Raw genomic sequence first — 13,132 nt, 5'->3', positions numbered from 1 at the left:
AAGGCGCCGCGGGGGGACGGTCCGGCTGCTGCACGCTCCGCCCGGGCACGGTGCCGCCGCGCCGGGGTCCCACCCGCCCGGCCGGGCCCGCGGCGGGGTAGGCCCGGCGCCGGGGCCGCCTTCCCGCCCTGAGGCGCGGGGTGAGCGCGGAGGCGTCGCGGCCCTGCCGCGGGGAAGCGAGGGAGGGAGGGAAGGAGGGCGGCGGGAGGCAGCTGCCGGCTGGGCCCGGGCCGGAGGGCGGCGGGAGGCGGCGGCCTGCAGCCCCGGAGCAGCCTCAGGGCAGGCCCCGGAGCGGGGGGGTGGTTAGGAAAGGCCTGATCGCCCTTTCCCCTCCAGCGGTTTCCCCCTGCGCCACCCGGGAAGGCAGAGTGGAGGGGCAGGACTGCAGAGAGACCCCCTGCGTCCTCCGCGTTGGCTTAAAATGGCTAAGGTGAGAGAAGGTGCAGCCAGGGAAAAGATCAGCGCGGCGCTGCCCTGCGGTGTCGCAGGCACAAACAGCTGCCACCGACACCGCTAGCGCGTTATTTCGCATCGCTGAGCCACGCAGGGGTTTAACTTCACATACTGTAGGTCCAGGAGATCAGGTTTATTGGAAAAATTGCATGGATGCTTGTGGATGTACACAAAACCGTGTACTGTACACAAAACCGTGACTGAAAAGAGATCTGCCGGTACTGAAACCTGGAGCGTCAGCGGGCACTGCACAACATCAGGCTCGTTTTTTCATCGTTTCACTTACATTGCAGCGTTGATACCTGTTACAAAGCTAATTTGGGAAACAACAGCCCCTTTGCCAAGGTGGTTCCCTCGTGCTTCTGTTTATCTGAAGTCCTTTCCCCTGCTCAAAAGGGCAGAAGGTGAAAAATACAAACCCATTCAGTATTGTATGGGTTTATCCAGCCCTTCAGACTTGCTGCCTGTGGCCTGCTCCCCAGGGTACACACGCAAAGGCAGTGCCAGCTGTGAACTGCTTGCTGTGAACAAAGTAGAGAAGGTAGTTTCTAAGGGAATGCAACTTACCCAGCTTCTTCAAAACAGAGAAACAGCAATCTTTGGGGAAAAAGTGAGAGGAAAGCAACACACCTGCTGCTAGTCAATGTTAAGATTTATTATTATAGCTAGAAATACGCCACATTGTTTTCAAGCAGTACAACATTTCACTCTTAAGTTTTTCCTGGAGACAGATTCAAGCAAATAAGCAATGCTTTAAATGATGGAAGACTGTCATTAAGCTCCAGTAAGTACACTAATAGTGTTCAAGTTTTCACCATCTCCCAAGCAGAATGCAAGTTCTTCATGCTTGTTAATGCTCCCGTGTAGCTGCACTGCATCTTTGACTATATGCAGGATTAAAATGGCACATATTTACATTCATTTTGAGTTATAGTGCATTTACACACAAAAATGGGGATTTTTTTTTTATTTGTTACATTCATCTCTTCCTCTGCAAATTCATTAAAAACAAACCATGTATCAAAATTCTATTTTCTGTATTGCCCCCATTGTATCAAATTCTTGTTACAGAATTTAACTTTTCATGTGAGGAAAGAAAATGCGGGATACTTTGTGGTCCAAAACTAGGTAAGAAAAGAAGAAAAAACGCCGTGGAGAACAACTGTATTTTGTGTACTTGTCACATTCAGGAAGATGACTGGTGGTCACAGAAATTCAGGAAACAAGTTGCAAAAGGGGGGGAAAAGAAAAGTCTTAGTTTTTACCCTTCTTTTTAAAACAAGACAAGGGAGTCAGTAAGTATTTCAACATTTAATTTCTTTTTAAGCATCAGAAAAGGAGAACTGTGATTTTAATTTTTTTTTTATAATCGCGGCTGCTTTCTTAATGTCTCCAGTGTATGGTAACTGAGAGTTCTGTCCGCATATTTGAGTCTTTATGTATGCACTTTCTGAAAATATTCTTTAGAAGCTTCTGGGCTTGGTTTGATCTGTCAAGAAGAAAGTTTAGTTATTATATGCTATAACTAAGATAAAAAAAATTAAAGATTTGACATTTTATCCAAGAAAATCCACACATACTTTATAAAAACAATAGGTTATTTCTGGTTTTGCACTTCGTTGCAAGATGAAAGCCTAAATGATGTACAAGCTCCTACTTGCAAATTTTAAGTATAGAACATATTTCCTGCTAAATACCAAGCAGGGCATTAAATAAGTGAAAAAATCTGAAGACAACTGGTGGAGAGCACAAGTCAAATTTAGAGTTTTAAATACAATTTGTGTCTTCTAAAAGAAAATCAGTGCCTTTCTTCACAGAAGTCACACATTTAATATCATACAAATAGACTAAATCGGTCCAACCGATAAAAGCCTCAGATTTATTCAACCGGCACAGATTCAGTCAAGCACCTCAGGTTAAAGTGGTTCTCAGCCCTTCAGACATGCAAAAATACGCCAGCGTCTATATTTAGAAAAGTGGTATTTAGCAGACACTTACTGTAGGGGAGTCTGGAGTCCAGTTTGCCGGGCAAACCTCTCCATGTGTTTCCACGTACTGGAATGCTTTCACCAAGCGGAGGGTCTCTTCCACGCTACGACCGACGGGGAGATCATTGATACTTAGATGCTTGATGATCCCATTTGGATCAATGATGAAGAGACCTCTGTAATTGAGGAAGAATTTAGGGAATGCAACTCACGTTCCAAGACCAAACACAAGAAACGGGATGAACTATTTCAGCAAGGCAGTTATGCTTAGATGCAGATATCAGAGTTAGGAGTAGCAATACAGCGTTCGATATATTGTTTGTTAGTGCAGTGATCAAAAGCCAAGAACCAGTCAACTGGTACGGTATTGTGAAATTACAAAGTATGCATAAAGACTGTTAATCCGAGACAGATGTACAACAAAGGCAGAACTTCTGATTCCACCTATATGCAAGGTTGACAGCTGGCATCCTTCCCATGTCTTTTTGATATGAAAATCCAAAGGTATTGAGTGAAGAGTTGCTTACGCATTAAGCTACTAAATTAAATCCTGTTGCATATAAACATTTGTGAAAACCAAAGTCCCAGTCTTAGCATATTAATTAACTTAATTTGTCAACAAACACATGTCAGAAGCTCCCGATCCAAAGAGATCAGGAACCGAATATCTCCAGAAGACGCCTACCCAATCCAATGGATCTCAGGGACCACTATTTGCTTTTAATAAGTATTCCCATGGTGGAGAAGAAAATGTCAATTTTTTTATTCTAGATAATTACGGGATCGACTGTAGTGGCCTCTAGGACTACCGCTTTAGAAACCTCTCACACAGAAGTTAAGGCAGTCTCTTCTCCCTTCAGAAGAAAGAAAACAAAACAAAACAAAGGGACAGACCTAAATTGTGAAAAAACATAAAAAAATGTAAAATGCTCTTCTATCCTACTCCTGTTTTCCTCAGTGACATGGAGTTCTCTGCTCACTCAGAAGAGAATAACTGGCTCTCCCCTGCATGTGTTCTCAGAGAGGCCTCATTCTCAACCTAATGGCCGTAACGGTCATGTGCCCTTTTCCTAGGGTGGGATCCAGCAGAAGTTCGGCAGAAAAAGTAACATCTTACAGTCTTCATTTGATCGAACCTTGTGCAGTTTCCCCTGCAGGAGGAGACAGCATGGCTCACGTTGTTTTAGACTGGGTCATGTCATAGCGGAGTTATCAGCAGTCACACGTTACCTTAGTGCTATGCCAGGTCCTTCTAGCAGCACACCATAATCACGGGAGATTTGTTTTGTGAGGTCCGACAGAACTGGAATATTCATTTTGCCCAAACCGCCGCTCTAGAGAAAAGAGTAAGATTCCATTTTGTTACAAAACACTTTTTAGGATTATCCTTCTTGAGCAGCTAGATTGGGTGCTCTTGAGGGGATACTAACAACAAAACATATTCATGCCATTTCCTTCATGAAAGGAACTGGGGAGGTGGGGGTTTGTTGGTTGGTTTTGGTTTGTTTGGTGGGGTTTTTAAAGTAGTCAGCAACATTTGGTTTCTTGCAACATGAAAACTTCTTCTGCACTAAGCAGTTTAGAATTGCTTATTTTGGTGGTAAAAGGCTACCTGTGACAAGAGTCATAGATGTTCAGAAAGATTTCCCTTATACCTTATTCAGGAGCTTTGAATACAAAAATTTCTACTGCATATTTAAGTGTTCAAAATTAAACAAGATGAACATGGTGGGGAGCGAAGGGAAAACAAACCTGCATACTATGAACAGACAAAACACAAGGCTTCTCACAGCCACGCTAGGTATGTCAGAGTTTTGCTGCTCTCTCTATTTAGTGCACATATTTTTTTTCCTCCCCCAAATCAATTTAAATACTGTTTGGAGAGTCAACCAAGATTTCTTTCAGTTTTGCAACATACTGGAACTGCAACAGAGATAAGCTCTCTATCCTTGAAACAAGCCCGGAGTTTGTTAGCTTTTCTATTCCTGGCATCATCAGTGAATCATTGTGTAATCTCAGTCACTCAGACCCTGATCCTGCAAATGCTTGTCTGCAACAGAGTTCTCATAGGCAGAGCTTTGGACACAGATGTCGGAGAAACCAAGGCCTGAGCTTCTCCGAGTGTCAGTTTCCCGTCTGCGCCACCACGGAATTCTTTCCACCCTTTTCAGGGCGTTTTGCTACGCATACACGAGCGGTGCCTGACTGGCATACGCTGAACAGCTTTCACGTAAAACAGTGAAGTCAGTCCACAATCCCGTTTTAGAGCTTTGAACAAAGCATGCAGAAAATTAAATACTCTCAATAGGTTCAGTCGAGCCATATTAAATCTAACTCTCCTCCCTCCCCTGCAGGTTACGACGGCAGAGCTGTGCACCTGGAGGGTCCCAGTCTGCGAGCACTACTGCAGGCTGCCGTCCACACCACCACACGGGTAACGACCGACGGCACAGGAGCTTCTGCACCTTCCTGCAACACTTCTGATTCTCTACAACCGACCAAACCAGTGAGGTGCTTTATGTGATCGCCAGCGTGTATTTTTATATACACGTGGAAGAGGCTCCTCTCCAGTAAAAGGCCGTCATTATCATTTCCTTTCCCTGAAGAAAGCTGAGGGCCTCCGTTTGTATTGCAGAAGTGGGACCATTTCAGCAAGTGAAAGTTAATAATACAAGCGCTTGGATAAGCTGGTTGTTCTTCTGCTTCCATTCTGAAGCCACCACTGTTAGGTACTGGTTAACAATAATGACTAAACAGCTGCTGTTCATTTTCTGTGAGGGTGCACACAAACCATCAGCTGTAACAGGCAGCTTAGGACAGTGACATATATTTGTCTTGCGAGATAAACATATAAGGATATGATGTAACCTACAAGACTATGAAGAGAGCAAAACAAAGGTGAAAAAATCCCCCGAATTATTAAGGAAAAGAGCGAGAAAACAAAGACCGAGGTCAGAATTATGTCATCAAATGTAGAAGTTAATCACTGCACATATCACTTTAGGCAGTCTACTGAAATCGGTGTTTGCACAATTGTTTATTCAACTCTTCTTCTCAGGAGCTCTTGTGAAAAGAAAAACCAACAGGGAAAGCCCCCAACATCTGCTCAATTCATACCTTTCGTGGTGTATTTATCCAGGCCAGATGACAAAAATGAGAATCCACAGAAACTGCCACCACTTCACAGTTCACATCATGAAATTCATTTGCTTTGTCGCTGAAAGCCACAATTTCTGTGGGGCAGACAAAGGTGCTGGGTGGAAAGAGAGAACAGGCTGTAATGATTCTGCAATCTTTTCAGAGAATTTTTTTAGAAAAGACTCTCATGTCTGTTTCTAGGCACTAATGCAGCAGAGCGTTTTTCTTTAGCCTGATAATTTTAACCATGTTTCCTGCTCAAGATTAGTTTCAGTTGGTCTCAAAGCAACAGCCATAGCCACCTAGCTGGCACACCAGTTTTCAGCTCTCAGTTCTAGACAGATTTTTTAGAGATGGAGAAACTGTCTTTGCTAGACCCTCTCTAGACAGTTGACTTTTTGGAAACTATAGCAGAAAGGACTGCGGGTTAAGTCCTCCCATATGCCAGGATGCTCTTGGCGATTCAAGTCTTCTGGACAGGCTCAACCCCATCTGTTCACCTTTTGCTCTGGAGCTGTGTAGCTGCAGTGCTGCTGGCCCTGCCGCTGAAAAGCGGAGAGCCTCCGACGCGACCCTGAACTGCAAGGCAATGCCCTCACCCCTGGGATCCGACCGTGAGAGGAACCACGCTTGCAAGGCCAGGTCTACCTCCTGACGCAGTCCCGGCAGCTAGAAGATGCTCTCTAGCCACTAGATCCATTGCTTTAGCACACAGTGGCCATTCGCACACAGTGGCCATTAGCCCCCAAGTCTTATCACTCACGCTCTAGAAACAGACACGGCTGCCTTGCCAGGCTGGCCCGGATAAGGTAAAACCAGCTGCTTTACACAGCAATGGCCTGCAGCGCTTGGGATGACCTTCAGCAAGGCGGGAGGCCCATCTGCAAGGAGAGAAGCCCGCACTCACAAGTCCAGGGGGTAGAAGAAGAGCACCAGGTATTTCCCCTTGAAATCATCCAGGCTCAGCTCCTTGAACTCTCCGTGAACAACAGCCGTTCCTTTGAAGAAGGGGGCGTGCTGTGTCACCGCCGGAGCGAACCGCGAAGGGCCTGGGGGGGAGAAAACCGAGCTGCGGGCCGGGCCGGGCCGGGCCGCCGCCAGCCGAGCCCCGGGGCCGGGCCGGGCCTCCCGCTCCTCCCCGGCGCAGCCGCGGGCGGGCCCCGCAGGCCGCCGCAGACGTTCCCGCCGCCTCGCCCGGGGGGGGGCTGCGCGCGCCCCCGCCGCGCTCCCCGCACTTACCGAGGCTGAAGCGGCGGCGGGCGCAGGGCAGGGGCCGCGCCGTCAGCGTCCTCCCGGCGACAGCGGGTACCTGCGGGGGGACAGGGAGGGTCAGAGGCGGCGGGGGCCGGGCGGCGGCCGGGGAAGGGTCGCTCACTCACCGCCGTCCGCAGGAGCCTTCCCAGCGCGGCGGCCATGTTGAGCGCGGCGGCGGGAGGAGCCGGGCCCTGAGGGCGCGGGGAGGGACGGGACGGGGAGGGACGGCCCCGGGCCCCGGGCCCCGCCCGCCCCCGCCGGCAGCGCTGGCCCCCGGCCGCGGTTTGTGACCGGGAGGGGGCCGTGACAGGCGCCTTCCCTGGGCTGAGCCTGCGGCGCTGCGGGTCGGCGGCCGGGCTGCGTTTAATCACATGGAATCGTTTAGGTTGGAAAAGAGCTTTAAGATCATCAGGTCCCACCGTCAACCCAGCACTGCCAAGCCCACCACTAAACCATGGCCCTAAGCACCACATCTACACGGCTTTTAAATACCTCCAGGGATGGGGACTCCACCACTGCCCTGGGCAGCCTGTTCCAATGCTTTACAACCCTTTAGGTGAAGAAGTTTTTCTAATATCCAACCTAAACCTCCCCTGGCGCAGCTTGAGGCCGTTTCCTCTCATCCTACCGCTTGTTACTTGGGAGAAGAGACCGACCCCCCCAGCTCCAGCCTCCTTTCAGGCAGTTGTAGAGAGCGATGAGGGCTCCCCTCAGCCTCCTCTTCTCCAGGCTAAACACCCCCAGCTCCCTCAGCCGCTCCTCACCAGCCTTGTGCTCCAGACCCTTCCCCAGCTGCGTTGCCCTTCTCTGGCCACGCTCCAGCACCTCGATGTTGTTTGCTGCGGGCTTCCCGCTGGCAGGGCTGCCTGTGGGACCTAGCTTTGGCGTATGCTGATACAGACTGAAACAGAGCAAACAGCATGGCTTGTGCTCAGAAACCTTCCAGATACAAACTTTTCCAATGCAATTGGCTTGGACTTTATTGAACTCACTCAGGTTATAGTTGTTTAATCGTAATTAAACAATTATGGCATGATAGACGCATGCCTGCTTAGCTCCTCTTGGCTGTGAGCTGATGCAAACCAAAGTCATTGCCTGATTTCTCGCACAGGCACTTACTGCCGCTAATGGGCGGCGCTGCATTAAGCTGAATGTGTGTCTGTGGCCTCCGTCTGCCCTGGAGGTTTGTCCCAGTTCTGTTCGCTGCACTGGGGAACCACACCGGTCCAGCCTGAGCAGGAGCGGTTGGGGTGCACGTTAGCTCTGGGGTAGGTAGGAGAGTCGTAAAACCCCACCACAGGCCTCCTGTCTCCTGCCAGATGGAAGCAGCGCGGGAAAGGTGTACAGCTTGTGGAAGGGACCACACCTGATAGATACAAACCTGTTTGCTTGAAGCTGGGGGCTTCAGAGAGTCTGCTGTTGAAGCCCAAACTGCCACAGCTCAAGCTAAAGGAGCTACTTTAACAGAGTCATTCGAGGAGTACAAGGTTTTCTCAGGCTATTTTTGTCAAATAACTGATGGTGGCAGCAACAGAGATCACCGTCACCAAGAAGCCGCCAGCTGCCCACCCTGTTTTAGGCCACGTGTGTTGGAGCAGCACAAGCGGCGTACACAACCCAAAGTACTGAAAATCAAACACTTTCTAAAAGTCCATCTTTTCTTAGCTGCTTTTTGTGTGTTTCTTCACCTAAGTAGTCAAATGGAGTTGAACACAGTTTCACTTCTGGGGTTTGGTAATTTCTCGTTTAATACTCATATTTGTAAATACCTACAGGCTTTTACGAAGGGGAGATCCCACCTTGTGAACTAGAGAGAAGTCTGGCTGCGCCAGCAGGATGAGCTCAGCCACCAGCAGCTGGGGCCAAGGCCAAAGGCAGCCGGAGCAATGTCAGCACCATCCCAGGCCCCTGGGATGAGCTCAGCGGATACTGCATCTGTACTTCTGAACAAATTAACAGACTTATTCCTGGTACTGATCTGTCTGGCATGGTCCGGTCACCTCGGTAATAGTGCAGTCTCTGAGCCTTCAAAAGAGGGAGGCTGTGTGCAGCCTGCCTGTTAGGGTTGGTCTCTAGCTGGTATTAACTCTCTACTATGCCCAGGGAACTGTTTGGGGCCGTGTTGGTTGGTGTTGTCCAAAAGCATGCTGAGAGCTTTCTGAGCCTTCAACATTATCACTAGTTTCAGTTGCTAGTGCCTTTCTCTGGCACTCCTAAATTTATTAATCCAGATGTAGCCAATGACAGCGGGAAATGTGGCTCTGATAACTGTCTCAATAACTGCAGTGCCCAGCAGAGCAGCCAGAATAACGTTATCTACTTGCACATGCTCAGAGGTACTGGGTGGCTGGCTGAGCTTGTGATGAGGATGGAGGTACCCAAAAGGAGATGATAAAGACGGAGGTGTTCTGCACGAGGGTGCAGGAGATGAACGGTTGCTCTAGCCATGGTGAGATGACGGAGAAGAAAATGTGGATGCTAAAGGATACAGATACCCCTGTATGGGGTCCACCTGCGTAGCAGTCTAACTGCTTCCTACATCTAGTGGTTTCCTTGAATTCAAATAGACATCGCTATTGCTTTTGATTTTGAAGCTGTTCTCTTCAGGCTCCACACCCTCTAACAAGCTCTGCGTGTGCATTTGAGCACATGTGCATAGGTGTGTGCAAGCGCAGTGCTGGGTCAGTGAACTAGCAGGTTCTGAGTAAAGGAGCCTTACGTACCCCTCGCTTCTTATTAGCACTTTGCTAGGGGAAACCTGAAGGTGTGTGAGACAGAGAAGTTCAGTTTTGACTCTTGCCGATGAACCGGGGCTGCTTGAAAGTGCCAGCTGGACAGGGACTCTGCTGGGAAGGTCACTGGCTGAACGAGGGGGGCCAGCTAGCTGAGCTACTCGGCTTATTTGCATGTCTGTTGCCTAAAAGTTAGGGGCATTCTTGCATAAAAACCCCTCCAAGCCAAAAAGTGGAAGTGAGTAAACTATTATTTGTGTGTTAGAAAGTATGTCAGATACGATGTGGGTGAGCTGTGCTGTAGTCTGCAGCCCTGGGAGATGGAGAGGGAAGGAGCGGTTGTCGAGAGACGTGTCCGCAGCAGAGGTTAGGGATGTCTTGGTGCCACTGCTGAGGGCTGCCAGGGGAGCAGTGAGGAGCAGAGCTGAGCCCGGGACACCTGCAGAGCAGGGACTGTCGGTGAGGAGTAGCAAAGAAACATCAGCCACGGCCTGGGCTGATTCCCTCAATAGCAGTGCAGAATGGCACGTCTGCGCTCACGTCTGCCGGACTGGCACATCCCCTCGAACGGAGAGACGTGCTCGCCCAGCTGAGTCCCCTGCGGCTGGGCAGCAAACCATGCACCGGCGGCTGGGCCGCAGCGGTTCCTTTCCCTCAGCTGCGGGAGCTGTATTGTGGCAGCAAGAAAAGGGCTATTGCTAGGATTTCCTGAGGATGGTTGTCTCACCCACAGATGATTATTCACAACTTCTAAGTTGATGTATTCTAAAACGATGTCCTTCCCCCCTCCCCGGAAAGTTGTATTTGTTTAAAACTCTTTGTTTAAATGCTTGGCTTATAGGTGGGGAAATATTGCTCATGCTTTGTTATGAAGGCACCATAATTCAGCTTGTCAGACTCCTGGGCAAGAGCTTGAACTACCGCCATTTAACAGGGGCTTTATTTTCCATTTTCCTGTTTACTGGGCATCCCTACAATTTGAAGACGGACCTTGTCACTGCCAAAGCACACCTGGCAAAAGAGTTTTTCCTTTTTCCTCAGCTCTGGCTCTCGCACAGGCTAGACCAGGGGCTAAACCTGGTTCTTCTTGCCATCCGAAGTTCAAAATAAATCTACTGAGTGGCAGCATCCGCGCATCTTTCTCCGAATCTTGTTGGTTGTCTGCCTTGCTGTCTCCCACAGCCTGGCGGGCCAGGCCCCAGTCTCATGTCTCATCCTGCACTGAGGGAGTGCTGGTTCATACTGGTACAGCGTGAACTCAGCAGTGCATGGACATGTTCACCTGTGAAAGATTAGAGTCTTTAAGCCTGGTTCAAATTGAGACATCTGAAGTTGGTGAAAGACTCTCCAGGGATTTCAGCAGGCTTTTGAGAGAAGTTTGTGTTGTTACAAGGTGCAGAGCAGCGGATAAGGCACTTGAACGGATAATGGGAGATGTACATTTTATTTTTGGTTAGGATACTTATCTGCCTGCTCTCACTTTGTGCCGCTATTTCCCTATCTGGGAATAATTAAATATGCCTTTCTGGTGAAAAACTTTGAGTTATGTTGATAAAAAGTGGTAGATAATGCTTGTGTGTTGTTACCATTATTGTTTTGTGAGAGTTAGTTTCTAAAGAGCTCTTTGAAAAATCATCATTAACACACCAAAATATTAGTGAAAAGGTAGCTGCTTCTCTCTACACTTGATGAAAGGGGTGAGCAAATCCCAAATCGGATCTCCTGTTCCTGTGGGTCACTGGCAGATTCTGTGCAGGGTATGTCTGCTTGTTTAAAAAATAAAATCTGCTCATCTTCTAGCAGGTTATTTAATTCCATGTGCTTAAATGCTGTAACAATAATTTGTCCTCTACCTTGAGGAAATAGAGAACTGAAAAAAAGGTTTGAAAATGGAAAGAAACAACAGAGGCATAAACATTTTTAGCTAAACCAAAGCAAAAAGTTCGGTTTGGACAACACGATGCATCACCCCGTGGCTGTTGGTAGATGGCAGCCTCTGTCCTTACGCAGAGGGGCTCCTTGGAAGGTTACAGCTGCCTGCAAATGCTTTCTCACAGGCCTGTGTGCTCCCACCTGCTGGTACCGAATCTGAGCAGGAGGCGAGAGAATTTACCTGCTTGTAGGAATAAGTTTCAGAAGCCATTCCAAACACAATCCAGCTTAGAGCTAATAATGAACAGGCTTCGCTGCATTAATTGTGTATTATAACATGGATTTAGGAGACAGCTGCTGTTAGGGTATGTTGCCGATTGATAAGTATAGGCAAAAGCCTTTTCGATACCTGGTTCGCTTTGGGTTCTTATCCTGCCATTTCAAGCAGGTTGTACTGAGGCCAAGTGGTTTTTCTCTGGTGGCAGGATAAAACTGGGTGTGTTGCTGCTGTGTTTCTGGCTGGAGCTGCCTGAGCCCACCCTGCCGATGACTCATCCCTTAGAGTGGCTCAGAATATCACACTCTGCCTTGCTGCTTTCCTATTCTTATTACACTGATGCATTTGGGTCTCGCACGGTGTTGGCGTTTCATTTACAAACCTCTCTTTTCCCATAAAGGAAAGATGGCTGCCAACCCTGCTTTATCCTGATGTTCAGCACTCAAAAAGGTTTTTTTCTGAGCCTTTCCTGAATGACTTTGGATGAAGATGTTTTATTTAAAAGCAGAATGACCAAACACATTAAGCACCTTAGAAAGCACATTTGTCAGAGTTTAACTGTTTTTTGGTAATGTCTTTTTTTTATTTTTTCCTTCCAAAATTGGCTGCTTCTGCATATGATTCAGACTAAATTTTCCCTTTTCTCCCAGCAAGCACTGAATCAGGATCTTTAGGCCAGCAAAAAAGACCCGTGTTCCTTCCCCACCACCCTGTCTTTGAGTCCCTGTTTGAGCATTTCAGCACCCGAGTTTACAAGAGTGAATAGAATAAGATAAAGCAGTGGAACAGGCTCACAGGTCTCCTGTTTCTTTCTCCCTCGCTCACAGAGAACCTGACTGCTCCATTAAATCAGGTGTGGACATACGCTGAAATTAAAGGACTGTGTTGTCACAAGAGAAAATGAATATAAATAAATCTACCTCTTCCTAATATTTTTTATTTTTGTTGTTTTTGTGAACCAGGTGTTCCAGGTGACACAAAAATGAAGATCCCGACAGCTATGAAGAAGTCATGAGGTAAGACTCCAAATGCTGCGGTGGGTTTTGCAAAGACCAACTGGTGGGCTTTAAGGCAAGTGTGTCTGTGCAGTGGCACTTGCTCTGGCAACCCATGGGGAGCCACATCCGTGAAAGGGGCCATCCATCTGGGGCCTGCGCTGAAGCAGACCCTTGTCGTGTATCAGTGGTATATTCAGGCTTAAAAAACTGTAGTAGAAAAGAGAGACGCGGTAAGGACTGATTGACTTGATTTTGTGTTTCAAAGTAGAGCATTGTGCTAGTGAAGACACCTCCTTCCATGTCGTGGTGCACCACATTGACTCAGGTTTATTGGAAACAAGTTTTGTTTTGTTAAATACTGTAAGAATCATTAAGAAAACCCAGTCCATTGTTCTTACTGATAAACATGAAGTCAGAATT

General features: G+C 48.0%; 2 protein-coding genes across 2 annotated transcripts in view; one reads left to right on the top strand and one right to left on the bottom strand.

The window, feature by feature from the left end:
* Positions 1-1,749: 1,749 nt before the first annotated feature.
* Positions 1,750-7,041, bottom strand: PRDX3 (peroxiredoxin 3). The gene is made up of 7 exons (XM_082310364.1): positions 6,959-7,041; positions 6,819-6,888; positions 6,487-6,628; positions 5,559-5,694; positions 3,672-3,775; positions 2,452-2,617; positions 1,750-1,942 (listed from the first exon to the last, which is right to left on the bottom strand). Exons 1-7 carry the CDS (start codon positions 6,992-6,994, stop codon positions 1,889-1,891), a joined length of 708 nt encoding a protein of 235 aa, XP_082166490.1. The 5' UTR covers positions 6,995-7,041; the 3' UTR covers positions 1,750-1,888.
* A 5,666-nt stretch (positions 7,042-12,707) lies between these two features.
* Positions 12,708-13,132, top strand: part of GRK5 (G protein-coupled receptor kinase 5) — a 170,295-nt gene continuing 169,870 nt past the window's right edge. Inside the window, exon 1 of the mRNA XM_082310119.1 lies at positions 12,708-12,730. The gene's annotated coding sequence lies outside the window, so the exon portion shown is untranslated. The remainder of the gene's footprint in view (positions 12,731-13,132) is intronic.

This window comes from Platalea leucorodia (assembly GCF_965183815.1).
Source record: "Platalea leucorodia genome assembly, chromosome: 4".
In the NCBI taxonomy this organism is placed as follows: Eukaryota; Metazoa; Chordata; class Aves; order Pelecaniformes; family Threskiornithidae; genus Platalea; species Platalea leucorodia.
This window is presented reverse-complemented; position numbering and strand designations above follow the sequence as displayed.

Bases quoted from the DNA above. Each gene is read 5' to 3' on its own strand.
- PRDX3 (XM_082310364.1), bottom strand. From the start codon at position 6,994: ATGGCCGCCGCGCTGGGAAGGCTCCTGCGGACGGCG. The intron at 6,629-6,818 runs GTAAGTGCGGGG...TCTCCCCCCCAG, and splicing joins CCGCCGCCGCTTCAGCCTCG to GCCCTTCGCGGTTCGCTCCG. The intron at 1,943-2,451 runs GTAAGTGTCTGC...TCTTCTTGACAG, and splicing joins GGACTCCAGACTCCCCTACA to ATCAAACCAAGCCCAGAAGC.